The sequence below is a fragment of the Leptonychotes weddellii genome, chromosome 15 (assembly GCF_054177405.1).
Source record: "Leptonychotes weddellii isolate Sample4059 chromosome 15, ASM5417740v2, whole genome shotgun sequence".
Lineage (NCBI taxonomy): Eukaryota > Metazoa > Chordata > Mammalia > Carnivora > Phocidae > Leptonychotes > Leptonychotes weddellii.
Genome location: NC_138383.1, coordinates 47682998 through 47696979, shown reverse-complemented (window position 1 = coordinate 47696979; position 13982 = coordinate 47682998). Strand labels below are relative to the sequence as shown.

At 54.4% G+C, this 13982-nt stretch overlaps 1 protein-coding gene across 1 annotated transcript in view; it reads right to left on the bottom strand.

Annotated features, from left to right (window-relative positions):
• Positions 1-2195: 2195 nt before the first annotated feature.
• GAS7 (growth arrest specific 7) overlaps positions 2196-13982 on the bottom strand; it is a 188603-nt gene continuing 176816 nt past the window's right edge. Inside the window, exons 10-12 of the mRNA XM_081806008.1 lie at positions 10937-11122; positions 8925-9023; positions 2196-8353 (exon numbers count right to left, since the gene is read on the bottom strand). Of these exons, the coding sequence (XP_081662134.1) occupies positions 8240-8353; positions 8925-9023; positions 10937-11122 (399 nt within the window). The 3' untranslated portion in view covers positions 2196-8239. The remainder of the gene's footprint in view (positions 8354-8924; positions 9024-10936; positions 11123-13982) is intronic.

The following is a 13982-nucleotide window of genomic DNA, read 5'->3' as shown; positions in this document are numbered from 1 at the left end:
AAAAAAAAAAGAAGTGACTCTTGGTGCCAAGCCTGTCCACACCAAGCCTGCAGATCAGGGGAGGCCAATGTTACAGGCACGGAGCCCCAAAAGGCATGCAGCCTGCCGGGGTCATAATGGCTGCTAAACAGCAAAGCCAGAAGGAAAGCTCTGGGCGGTCAGGCTCCCCATTCGGGGTCTTTTCATTACATTACAACGACTGCTTTCCCAAGGCGGCCTGAGCGACCGGGCTGTCGGTGAGAGGCTGGGTTCGCCATGACCTTGGAAGAGCCGGCGGGGCAAGGAGACGGGGGATGCGTCCTGGGTTAATGCAGGAGGAAGCCAGAGGCCCCCAGGCCCTTCTGCCCTGGCCGAGGGCGAGGAGGAAGGAGCCAGACCCAGGTGGGAAGCAGCCTGGTACTTGAGGCCTGCATTCCTCAGGCCACTGTGCCCAGGAGGGGCTGGGCCGCGGGATGGGACCACAGACATCTGTGTTGATGCTGCCGAGAGAGGGTCATGACCTGGGGGTTTGTTTGAAAACCTGCATAAACATCTTCTATCAGAGGGAGAGTTTATGCTTATGCTCCTTAACCAAACAAGTTGTTGGAGATGATGTATTGTGAATGGATTTGTTAAGTCTGAGCTGGGGCCATAAACTCTCCTCAAACCCCAAAGACTGCTGGGGAGAAGGCCCGCCCTCCAATCAGAGGACCTCAGTTTGTGACTCCCCATCCTGGCCTGGCCGCGGAGAGATGCGCTCTCTTCCGAGGCTGGCCCTGTCGCACCCATCCCAAGCCAGGAGCCCCCAGCACTCACCCCGACTCCCCTACCTTCCCCTGCTCTGGGCTGAAGGACAAGATGGCCCTTCCTCCCATGGCCTGGAACCAGAAGCTGCCCCCCAGTCTGCACTGAGCCGAGAAAAGGGGTGCAGAGAGGGTGGGCGGGTGGCGGGGAATGGGAAGGCACGCTCCTCCCACGGCCCTCCCATTGCAAGAAATGGCAGTCCATCCTTTTGGTGGCTTGGACCGAAACCCTTGAGGTCATCCTCAGCACCCCTCTGTCACACCCCATCCCAATCTGTCGAGAATCGCATGGGAGCCACCTTCCCTGACCCCTCCCCACCAATTCCCCCGTGACCGTGACCACATCCTGCAGGCACCATCGTCCCCTCCCGGTCCAGCTTCTTTGCCTGCCTTTCGCCCCTGTTCCCAACAGTCCTGTAGCCAGCCCTACAGCCATGAAGTCGGGCCTCACGCTCCTTGGCTCGGACCCTCGAGCATGAAAGTCCTTCAAGCGTCCGCTGCCCCCGCCCACCATCCCTCTCTGTTCCAGCCACGTTGGCCCCAACCCAGCAGGCATCCCTCCCCCACCCCCACCGCCTATAACCAGGCCATCTCCTGCCTGGAACGTTCTTCCCGCAGCTACCTCCTGGGCTCCCCCCACCCCCCACCCGTGGTCTCCTTGCCTTTGATTTAATGTCACCTTCCCAAACAGGCTGCCCCCACCCGCCCTATTTAATATTGCAATTTACCCCGGGGTCAACCCTGAAACGACCCATCCTCACACCCTGCCTGGTCCTTCGTTCTCCCTAACACTTCACACCTTCTGCACCTACATGGGATTAGTTATTCTGTGGACTGTTGTTGTCTCTCTCCCTGCTAGAAAGCCAGCTCCAGGTAAGTGGGGCTCTTCATCTGTTCCACTCACCGATGTGTTCCCACTACCTAAAGTGGTGTCTGGCATAGAGTAGGTGCTCCCTAATTATTGCAGGAATGAATGGATAAATGGATGGATGGATGGATGGGGAAAAAAATAACAGCCAGGAACCCCTTCTGTCCACAGGGACAGAAGTCGCCAGGGGAGGGGGCAGAGAAGGGCCAGGTGCGTGGGTCCAGCAGCACAGTGACCATCTGTGTGGGAGGGTCCTCACCCAGGTGCCCTCTGCTAAGACATCAGGCACAAGATTATCGCCAACCTTGGGAGCCTGGAAGGACTGCTGAGACCATTTATAAAAGGAAAGGGTGACAGACCCTCCAGGAAGGAGGGTCATCCAGCAGGACCCAGTGTCTCTGGACAGTTTATTTTACATGGGATGAATCTAAGCATCTTAAGTGTACACACAGAGCCAAAGTGGTGGGGGGGAAGAGGATGAGAGAGCATCTCACTTCCTAAAAATGCTTTATAATAATGCAGAACAATTATATATAGCAAACGCCTTCAAAATTTAAACCCTTTAAACATTTAATTCTTTAGCATTAATACACACAAATGCTATTACGGGGGGACAGGGGCGGGGAAGGGCAGATTACAGCCTCCATAGGGATCAAGAGTTTCAACAGTGTTACTTATAAATTATAGTACATCAATTTTATTTACTGATCTAGGCAGCCAGAGGATGGAAGGATATACAATGCGGCGTAAACACATTCATACCGGGATGAAGAATGCTGGCAGGAGACACAGCTTTTTTTTTAACATTAAAAATGTATAAAGTATTTAGCAAAAGTTACAGAAAACAGACCAAATAAGCAAGTTTATTCTGTTAGAAAATCCCACTGTCATAGGGTTTGCTGATGTGCTCATCTGTGAAAGGGCTGTCCCCCCACCCCCCCACCCACCCCCCACCATGATCTCCGTCCCCAGGGAAGGGAAGATATGCAAGTTTGGGACCCCTGTCACCAAGGGATGGCTGGGGTCCCTTTGAATGTCTGTTCCTGGGTCCACACGGCTGCCTGGGGGCCACAGCTCCCAAGAGCCGGTCTGCTGCGTGTGATGCTGCTGGAAAGGATGTGTCTCCGCTCACTTGACAAACGAGGGAGTACGGAGGTCCCGGCAGGGGATGTGACTTCACTTCGGGTTACAGGACACACGATGCGGCGGAGTGGGGCCAGTCCACTGCTCCTGCCCTGGCACCGAACGCTTTCCCTCTCCATCCCCATGACGGCACCCATGTGCCCAGACCCTTTGCCCTCCACCACTGCAATCCTGTTAGAAATGTCCCTCCAACACAAAGGGTCAGTGTCCCCTGAACAGCACACAGGGAGAGACCCAAAGCTCATCACCAACCCAGCTCCCTCAGAGACGCTTCCCAACAAAGGCTCCTTTCCACGCCCCGGCATCAGAAGGGTTAGAGAACAAAACATTGGTTCCTGTCACCTGTCTTATTCTCACCCAGACCCGCTCAACAGCACTGGGTCCTCCACTTTCAGGAAAGGCCAGACAGAAGTAATACTCCCGTGGGGGCAGGATGCCAAGAGTCCTGCCTGGCAAAACAACCCGGATGCGCCCAAGAAGAATGGGATCCTGCAGACTTGAGCTCTATGGCCCACGCCCTGGCCCCAGGAACATCTTCCGTTTGCTCAGAGGGCTGCCTGGTTGCCTCCAAGGGCTCACAGCTCCTCGAGCAGGGCACCATCGAGACACGGCTTGGCGGAGTCATCACCTTGGGGGTCATGCCCTAGCCTGGCCGGTGCTGGCTGGGTTTGGTCCCATCTCTGCCACCATCTGCCGCCCCCCCCCCCCAGTGGGCTGCAGACACAGGCTTGGCTCAGTGTGACCACCAGCTGAGCAAGCCTCCAGCAGTGCCAAGCAGCTCACGGGAAGAGGCTGTCTCCATCATGCCTGCCTGGCTCCTTGGAAATAGACCTCAGGACATGAGATCAAAGATCAGGGGGCGAGACCCCAAAGGTAATGACGTATGAGTGCTCCCTTCAGGGCCCTAGGAGGAACTACCTCATTCTCAACAGCTTGGGAAACTTCATTTTAGCTCCATTCGTGTCTAAGTAAGAGAAGTGCCAGGGTATCCCTCTCAGGAGGATTTCAGACACCACCACGCACAACCCGCGCCGATGGGGCCCAGGTCAAGTGTGATGGTGTCGGGTACAGACCCCGAAAAACGGGAAGGGGCGGAGGGAGTGCAGTAGCTAGAGGAGCCTGGGGAGACCAGAAGGTACACCTGCAGCCTACAGATGGAGCAACAGAGACCCAGGGAAAGGTCATGGCCAGCCCAAGGTCACCCACTGCGTCTTCACCTGCAATTCATTCGTTCGCCTTCCATGCCCCCTCATGCTCAGAAGCCAAAGGCTGTGTGAGCTCAAGCGAGGGCCCCCCAGGAGTGTGTGGATCTACCAGCCGAGGTGCAAGCTTCAGGGTGCAGCAGAAGTGGGAGGCACCCCTCCCCCAATCCCCGGCCCCTTTTTGCACAAAAACCTGAAATGAACCACAAGGGCAAGTGTGAGCCCCAAGAACTACTGTGGGCAAGGCTGGCATTTGGGGGAGCCTCGGGAGGCACAGGAAGCAGCCGTGCAAACAAGCTGAGGACCCTGGGCCAGGAGCCTCCAGGACAAACAACGCATTTTATGAGCGAGGAAGCACGTGGTTCACCCATGCAACAGAGCGGGATTCCACGAGACGTGGGCACGAGCTAGGGACGCACACGACGTGGGTGACCCCAAGCATGAAGCTTTGGGAAAGCAGTCGTACTCGATGGCTACATCAGTGACTCCTTTTATAGGACATTCTAGAAAAAGGCAACACCGTAGGGTCCGATGATCCATCGGCGGTCGCCAGGGGGCGGGATGGGGAGCAGGTGTGGGTGATCGGCTCTAAAGGAGCTGGAGGGAATTTTCAGGAGTGATAGAAATAGGATGATGATTTTGATGGTGGTTTTAAGACTGTAGGTTTGTCAAAATTCACGGAACCCTATCCTTCAAAAGGGTGCATTTCACTGTAGGTCAATAAACCCCAGTAGGTATGTCAAACACCTCAACAAATCTTAAAAAAAAAAAAAAAAGGCGGTAGGTCTGGGAGGGGTCGGAGGATTCGGGGAATACGCTGATCTGTACCCCACTTAACACGCCTGAAGTGCTTTCCCTACCTACATAACCACCAGTGGGTCTGCAGAATCCTGTTTAAACTCTCCCTTTCAAGGTCACTCGCGGCTGGAAGTCAAATCACTTCAACAAGCCAAAGTCTTTGATGTCCTTTGAAGTTTATGGCTAGTGTTTCCAAGAAGGGACTTTGGCTTCGCCAAGATTCTTAGGTACCCATCCACTAATCTAGTAATTGATTGGTTTTCACAAAGGGAAGAGAAACACCCCCCTTCTCCCCCCGGTCTGTGAGTGTGGACACTGTTTCTGTTCGCCTTGGTCATTAACCAGCCCCAGAGAGAAGCGCCTCCTGGTACAGAAATCCTCCCGGCCCGACAGGCGCTGGGTGGGGCGGGGGGGGCGCGTAGAAAGAAGGCCCAAGGTGGTCCCACGGGGAGCTGGCCCTGTGGTCCGGTTGGCCAAGGCTTTGCAATACTGATCAAAAACGACAGAAGGAAGGAATAGTGGCTGTTCCTGGAGGTTGCTGTGGCAACCAACTCATTTTGAACACCATTTATCTTAGAGACTTTTTTCCCCAAAAAATCAGGTTTTCATAGACAAAACTAAGTGCATCCATGTCTTGTAGGAGGGCAGGTAGAAGGGGCTCACTTGTTCTTAGAGAACAACGGATGTGCCCAGGAACATCCTAGACACTCTCTGAATAAGCCCCACTGTACACTCTTATAACCTCAACGCCGAATTTACAAGAATAAAATAAAACAGCAACAACCGGATAGAGCGCTACTCCGAAGGGCACTTTGGGATGTTCTAGACTTCAGCCTCATCTTGGTTCACCCAGGGCGGAAGCCCTGTTAACAGACCCCGATCCTCACTCCCTGGGCTCACTGGCCATCCTTGGGCTTCATTCTTCTTCTCTGTCAAGTGAGGAGAGTTATTTAAAAGAAATGAGAGAAATCTCTGAGGTCCGACTTGCATCCGGGCTGCATGCGCTGAGGACCAGGTGATTATACACCCTTGTTGCTGTCCACCTTCCACCCAGCAGGGAACTACTACACGGCAGTGGTTCATGTTAGGATGACATGTTCACGTTAGGCTCCGAGTCGGTTAAATGTGGAAGAGGTGCCATGCTCTCATTCTCCAGAGAGGTTTAGAGCCTCTTGTCTACATGGAGAACAGAGGAGACCGGGGAAGAGCGCGTGTCTCGCATGTGGTTACATTTCTGGTGCCCTGCACGATGCCTGGCTCGTCCCAAGGGTCTGCTCAGTGAACGAATGAATGAATGCAGATGTACCAGCATGACAGAGAGTATCTCTGGAAACCACAACTCTGCAAAGAGTGCTTGTATGTGAAGGCCAAGGTTAAGGACCTGCGAGACCCTGGAGAAAACGTAAGTCTACGCAGAAGAATAGACGGTGGTCTTTCCCCTGCCCTCTCTTGTCCCCAGAACTTAGCACATTGCTGACTAAGCTCTTTGATGAATGAAGGAGCATAGAGAAAAAAGAAAAGAATGTGAAGAGGCTAATGAGAGTGAGCTGAGAAGTGGGGGTGGGGGGAGAGGGAAGAATGACTTCAGAAAACCCACACTGGGCCAACTCGGGCTCCCCTGGACGAGGCAAGAGAGCCCCCCACCCCCTGTCCCAGGGAGGACCAGAAGACTCAGGAACCCTCAGAAGGGAGGGAGAAAACAAAAACCAATGAGCCGTATCACACTCAAAATATCTGTGTTAGTAACAAGGCTATTGGCTTTGAACATTTGAAAATCAACCACAAATTAGTCCACTAAAGCCACAAGGCAATTACTACCAACACCCATTTTTCATAGAGAAACCAAGACATGATATTCTCAAATCGGTCACTGGTGTCCCTGCCCAACCCCCGATCCGGAAGCAGCGGTCCTCCCTGCCAGGGACAGATCCATCCTCCGCGCTGACCTTTTTGGTTGAGATGGTTCAATAGGACAAGTGACAGAGTGTGGCTTACTTTAGGACATTGGGCATCTTTCTATTCTAAACTGTGAGCACATAATTCTGACCCAGCGAAAGAGGTGCCAAAAGACTCAAGATGAGTAAGTCCTCAATTCCCAGCATGAAGACTGAGGGACCGGGGAGTTGTGCTCTTAGGATCCTGCCCTTGTAGGGCGCATGTGGGTCCTGCACGTTGAAAGTAATCAAGGGTTTGAAAGATGAGCTAAGAAGGATGGGTTCTCGGGGCGTGGGCTCTCGGCTAGAATCTGCCCCCTGCTGGCCACGTAATCACGTTTGGGGAGCGAGGGGTGTCATTTCGTCTTCCGGTCCCCTGGTGCGGATTCTCAGGGTCTGACATGGTGGAGAACGGGTTTGCTGTGTTTCTAGAGAGGGAGGGACTGATGAGCGGTGTGCTGAATGCTTCCCACGTCATGCTCAGGACGGGACACCCCGCTGTGACCATGAGAGTCTGCCCACTAGGGAGAGAAAGTCACATGGGGTCCCACGCCCACCATGCACTAGCAGGTGGAGCCCTCTGCAGGGGCGGGGGGTAGGGGGGTGGGGACAAAGACCCATCCCAACCCCCCTCCCACAGGGGACTAAGCCAGCCCCGCGAAGAGCCTGGGAAGGGGGCGGCGAGGGGGGCCGGAGGGAGCTTCCCTGAGGAAGCAGCTGAGGGTTGGATGGATTGGGGTTTCCAGCCCGGAGACTTTACAGAAGATGCCTGACCTAATATGAAACGCGACTCAACACTCTTGACTTGGGGCTGATGTGCTGAATGAGGTAGTTCCATCCTGACCTCTCCAGGCAGGGTCAGTCTGGGTAGAGAGGAGCCAGGCCTTATTCCCAAGACCCCAGACGGTGGAAAGGGGGCCAAGAAGAGCCAGGATGCGGGCTCCCAGAATGCAACGGGAAAACAATAAAGAGGGTGGGCTGTAAAGAATTCTGGGTGCGGGCTGTTGGGAGCTGAACGGTGCCTTCGATCCACGATTCTGATCCTGATACGTGGTTGGAGACAGGGACCTTTCTCCCGTGACCCTCCAAAGCCCGGGACACAGGGGGCCAGCTAGACAAAGGGCCTTGGGGCTTCCAGGGGCCTAAGTATATGACAGGTGGTTCTGGGTGGGGAGGGGACCCCTCCGGTTCTTAGCAGGGACCACAAAGCTCCAGCCTCAGTTTGTCCTTGGAGCTGCAAGCACGGTGCAGGAGTCGGGGGGGCGGGGGGGTGGCTTCGGCCTCGGAGACAAGGGTAGGGCTGTGGATCCGTCTTCTTGGCCTGGGCACACCGGCAGCTCCCAGCAGGGCCGCCCTTCTGGAATCGCCCCAGCTCAGTGGACCAGGCCCAAGACAGGGGGTGGGAGGGCAGCTGAACTCGGCAGCGGGCCCCGTGGCGGGCACGGCCGCCTCCTCTCCACGGGACCCCCAGCCCCTCGCCTCCGCAGGACCCCCGGGGCCGTGTGTGCCCGTCTAAATCTCCATGTCCACAGGGCGGATGTTGCCCGTCTTGTGCTCTCTGACCCACAGCTCCCTGTCTTTGGCTGGGTCCACTTTTCGAAGCAGTTGGTCCACAGGCTCGACTGTCTGCAAGGGACGGAGAAGGGGACGCAGTCAGAGCTGGTGGCTGCGCCAGGGACAACAGAGGCCCCCGTGAGGGACGGCCGTGCGCAGCGTCGCAAGGGCGGGGAGCCCGGGGCTCTTGGCCCCACTCTGCGTCCCGCTCAGTGCCCTCTGCCCCCAGCCCACAGGCCTGCACGACAGGGCAGGGTGGCCCAGCTCCAGATCCTGGGCCTCCTCCTCCATCCGTCCCCACCTTTACCATCCCAGAACAGGGCCAACGGAACATTCACTTTAGGGGGTTTGAATTTTTCTGGATTCTTTATTTTTTGGTAAGAAATCTGCCACGGGAGGCGGTAAAGCCTCAGCTATTTTAAACTGTCCTGACCTGCTTTCTCCTCGGGCTGACGGCTCACGCGCGTCCCTGTCGCCTGGGAGGCATTCACGAGGACGTCCAGGGGAGGTCTGCGAGCCCATCCCAAGACGGGGCTCCCGGGCCCAGGCACCTGCCAGCGCCCAGCGCCAGGTGGCTCTCCTCTGGCCCGGGTCCCCCCCCGCCCCCCCCGCAGGGGTCCTCGGCCCAGGGCGGGCGACTCACGCTTTGGTTGAACATGTCTGTCTCGTGCCGAAGCTGCGTGTATTGACACAGATGTTGTCGGATCATCTCCACCCTCTCCACCTCCAGCCGCTCCAGCTCCTGGCGGGGGGGGGGGGTGGGGTGGGGGTGGGGGTGGGGGGGGTGGAGGGGCGGACATCCCTGAGCGTGTGCCGCGACCCGGGGACCCTCCCGCCACGCACGTCCCAGCCCCGCCCCCCCGACCCACAAGACACGCGTCACCGCCTGCTTGGCGCGGGCCCCCTGCGGACCCCCGTGGACCCCCAGGGGCTGAACTCGCCCAGCATGGGGGTGGGGGGAGGGGAGGACTCAGCAGCTGGTGTCTCCTGAGTCCTGCTCTGCCCGGCGGGCGCGGTGGGTGCCGAGAGCTTTGCACGCGTTACTTAATTGTCCTGGGGCATTTTAAGAGAGGTTCTTATCGGGCGCCTGGGTGGCTCAGTTGGTTAAGCGACTGCCTTCGGCTCAGGTCATGATCCTGGAGTCCCGGGATCGAGTCCCGCATCGGGCTCCCTGCTCGGCAGGGAGTCTGCTTCGTCCTCTGACCCTATCCCCTCTCATGTGTTCTCTCTCTCAAATAAATAAATAAAATCTTTAAAAAAAAAAAAAAAAAAAAAGAGAGGTTCTTATCTGTAACATCACTTGCCCAAAGCATTAAGGGAGGAGCGGGGTTGAAACCAGGGTCCGGATTCTGCCCCAGGGCAGCCCCGGCCCCAGTTCCCGAGACGGGGTGGACACATGGGTCACATGTCGAGATTCTGTGCCTCAGGCCTCTTGGGGCTTTGTCCCTGGGCCTCTGCCGAGCAGCCTCCTCTCCTCTGTCCATCTAATGCTGAAGTGCAGAACAGAGACCAGGCCAGGAGACTCGGGGCGGGGGGTGGGGGGGAAGGGTAGGAGTCAGATGGCCATGGTCAAATAAATGGAAGAGAAAGGGCTTGTCCTTTGGTTTCTAGATGGTTCTGCATCTTTGGAATTTAGAGGATCAGGCTGCTATTCTGTGCACAACTAGGTCACTGCCCAGGTGATTAGCTGGGAAGAAGGGTAAAGCGGGAGCTTAATTAGGAGATTAACCAGGAGGAAGACTAGGTCACTGTCCCTGGGGGAGGCCTCTAATCTGCTCCGGTGGGCTGACACCTGGGCACGCAGAGAGTTAGTCTGTCCTGTGCCGGATGGACGAGGGGAGCTTTGGGCAGTGGGACAATGCAGTCAGGACCTGGCACGAGGCCTCCTTTCTCATCCAACCCAATGGCCCAAGTGTCAAGCACACTTCACGGTCCAAGCCAACGGGTGCTCACTGAGGAGGAGATGTTGTCCCTTCATAAGATACTCAGGAGGCACCCGGGGGGCACAGTCAGTTCCGACTCTTGGTTTCGGCTCCGGTCTGGATCTCAGGGTCACGGGAATGAGCCCCACGTCAGGCTCCGCACTCAGCGTGGAGTCTGCCTGAGATTCTCTCTCTCCCTCTGCCCCTCCCCACAGTACTCTCTCTCTAAAATAAATCAATCTTAAAGAAAATACTCAGGAAGACAAAAAAAGGGGGGGGTCTGATGCCTATTCCCTGAATCCCTTGGTCAGAGGCCTCCACTCCCATTCCTTCTGAACAGCTATCCCAACCTCACTCTGTATGTGTCCTCTATCTACGATGGGCAACCCTTCTGGGGGGTGGGGAGGGCCACCCTTCCTATAACTTGGCTATCTGTCCTAAAGGCTCCAATGCACATCTGGTTGAGGGCATTCTTGTTTGACCCTGACCCCTCAGGGGACAGCCAAAGAGGATAGAGTAGGACCCAACCCTTTCCTGTGTTCACACAGCTACAAAGTGCCAAAGCAGGATCTGAATCCACACAGACTGGCCCAGAGTCAAGGTCTTGACCTCAGCGGTAGAGAGGATCTAATGACCACCTCTATGGCCACTCCATGCCATCACCCGCATGCCCGCCAGCATCCCCCCCAAAGGCTTCCTGAGCATTGGCCCCTGGGTTGACAAGCTCTCTCACCAGTGTGGTGGTCACCATCTCTTCAAACCACTTGGACTGGGCTTGGTTGTAGAGGTCCACACAGCGCATGAGGTCATCTCCTGGAAAAGACCACCGGCCACCATCACACTCTGTCCTGTCGTCACCATGGCTGCCCTGCCCCATCTGTGCCCCATGCCCTCTCCTCTTCCTGGGTCGTGGAAGCCACTGGGAAGCGGAGGGAGTGGGAGCAGAGCGAAGGAAAGGGGGCAACCCCGCATCATGAGCGTCCATCTGAGCTTGACCCCAGATACCAAGAAGTCAGGATGAGGGTTTCTCAGTGTGTGTGTGTGGGGGGGTGCTCCTAGGAAGCCCCCAATCCTACCATGAGCCCAAGAAATGCTTCCCTCTCTAATGATGGCAGTTTCATTTGACAGTGGAGAGTCCTTCTCCATTAAAACATGTGTTATAAGCAACCTAGAAGTGGTTACGAGTTAAAGAAGAGAAGCCTGCAAGTTGTGTGTGTGTGCGCATGCACGTGTGGGTACACATGCTGGAACGTAATTCCGAAACACATAATAACGTGTCTGATGGTTTGTGGCCCACTCACACACACATTGGTGTGCGCTGCACACCAATCCTGGGACAGTGGCCACTTTGGGAAACAGAGGACGGGTGGGAGGGCAGGAGCTCTTCCCACAGCATTTAATTTCACAAAAGAGAGATGTGAAGCAAACCTAACTTTTCAATCATGATGCCTGGTATGTTATTTTCCGGAATGGCAGGGACATTTGAAACATTTTGTAATTAGAAAGAAAACAAACCGTACAACAGTTGCAAGCATTACTGAAGTGTACCAGCATCAAGAACCTTGGTTTTCTGATCACCACAGGGTTCCAGAGACAGGAAGGAATCCTGGTCTGTGTTCTCGACGGGAAAAACTCATGAGCCAACCCCAAGCTAACCGATTCACTGTAAACCTAGTAATTCCAGCAGACTCCCAAGTTATTCCTCTAACCACATCCCTTGAAATGGAAATGAAGAAATCGGGGAGACTCACGTCCACGTGACCCAGGGCCCAACTCAGCAACCCCCTCCATTGAACTACACCACTAGTCGGGAGATGAGCCTGAGGAACAGAACCCAATCAAGGGCTCTAGATCCATCAGCAGCGAATGGGTCCCTGACCCCAAGAAGGACTGACCTGGAGAGAAGAAAGTACCTACTTCCCTGCAAACACATTCCCACCAGGAGCCCGTTCCTGACCAACGAGGGGGGCAGTCAGCATGTCACCCTACAAACGTACGATACTCAAACTCCCACAGCCCTCTTTGTTGATCCTGATCTCCCAATCTTGAGAACATGCTTTGGGATCTCCTGCCGCATCAGAAAATTGGGTAACTGAAGGAGACGGTGTCTTCTCTCCATGAAGCCAGCCCGAGGGTACCCTTCTGAACAGAACGAATTAAGGATGCGGGTTCTGGACCCAGATTATCTGGGCTGTCCTACCAGCTCCACAGTCTAGTAGCTGTGCGATCGTGGACAAGTCAGTTAACCTGCCCGCGCCTCAGGCTCATCACCTATAAAATAGGAGAGCAACGGTATCTTCTTGGGAGTCATGGGGAAGATTAAGTAAGTCCCTACATGTCTGGTGCTTGCAATGGACGCCGACAAATTTGGCACAACAGTAACATGAGCTAGGGTGACGGTAATGATGACAAAATGCGATCAAGCCCCCTGAGGATCCAGAGGCGCTCCCTTCTAGCGGTTTTGGAAAAGATGAGGGAGGGAGGGACAGAGCGAGGGAAAAAGAGCGGGCATCTTCTGGGTAACGGGCGATCCAGCAACATGGGGACAAGCGGTGTCTTTCGAAGAAGAGACAGCGGAATTCTGGGCCCCAGCGCTCTGGGACTGTCTGACCCCTGTCTGTCACCATCTGTCATTCATCTGCTTCCTCACCCCTGAAAGGTACAGAAATACCCCCCTGCAGGAGGACCGGGGGCTTGGACGTGGATGCTCTGAGGCACGGGGCCGGGCGCCCGACACACGAAAGGGTTTCAGAAAGGTAGAATTTTTCATGGTTAGATCCAAGGACAAGGATGAGTCACTTCCATCACAACATAATTCCAAACAGTAGGGATAAGAGACCATATTATCTGATGACCACGCAACAAACTGAGACACAAACAGCAAGACCAGAAAGCAAAGGTGGTAGAGCTCTAGCTGGTGAAAATGTAACATTCTTCTGAGTTTGGCTGAAATTGGCTAGAAACTGCAAATAGCAAGATTATCTAGAATGTGAAAGAAACAGAACAGAAAAATATCTAGAACACGAGAGAAATGAAAACACAAAAAAAGTCAGAACTTGAGGAACATGGTAAAAAGCGGTGGTGTGAGTTCAAATAAACACCTGGTGGGTCAAATATGTATGTATTTACTTCTTAAACCTGGGGCCAAAGAAAAAAGGGATTTAAAAAATATGTATCAAGAAAGGAAAAGTCTTTCTAAGTCAGTCACAAAACCCAGAACTTGTAAGGAGAAAAGAGGATTCTACAAAAAAACTCAAGAAGAAAACAGGCCAGAGAGAGAGAAAAGAAAGAAATATAAAGAAAAAAAAGTTAAGTGATAAACGGCAACCTAGGAAAAATATTTGCAATTCAAACCATAGAAGGTTAATTTTCCTGACATATAATTAATCCTTGCTCATCAATCCATCAGAATAAGAGAAACCAGGGGAGAGGACAGGAGTTCATCAGTTCACAGGAAGAAGTCACAGATGACATACAGAAGTCTATTTTTAAAAAGCTCAAATTCACTCAAAAAAGAAACGTAAATTGCCAACAAAATAGCGTTTCTCACCAGACAGCTAGGATGTCAAAGTCTGATCTCACGCAGTGCTGACCAGAGTTTAGGGAACGGGCATCCTTATGTGCCCCTGGTGGGCACGCCTCTCTGGAGAGCAGTTTGGAACCAGCTATCCAAACCAACACAACGCTTGGACCCAGAAACTCACATCTACGTTCTCTCTCCCCGCGGACTGAGCCTCACATACACATAGTTACAGTGACAACATCGCTGAACACCCACC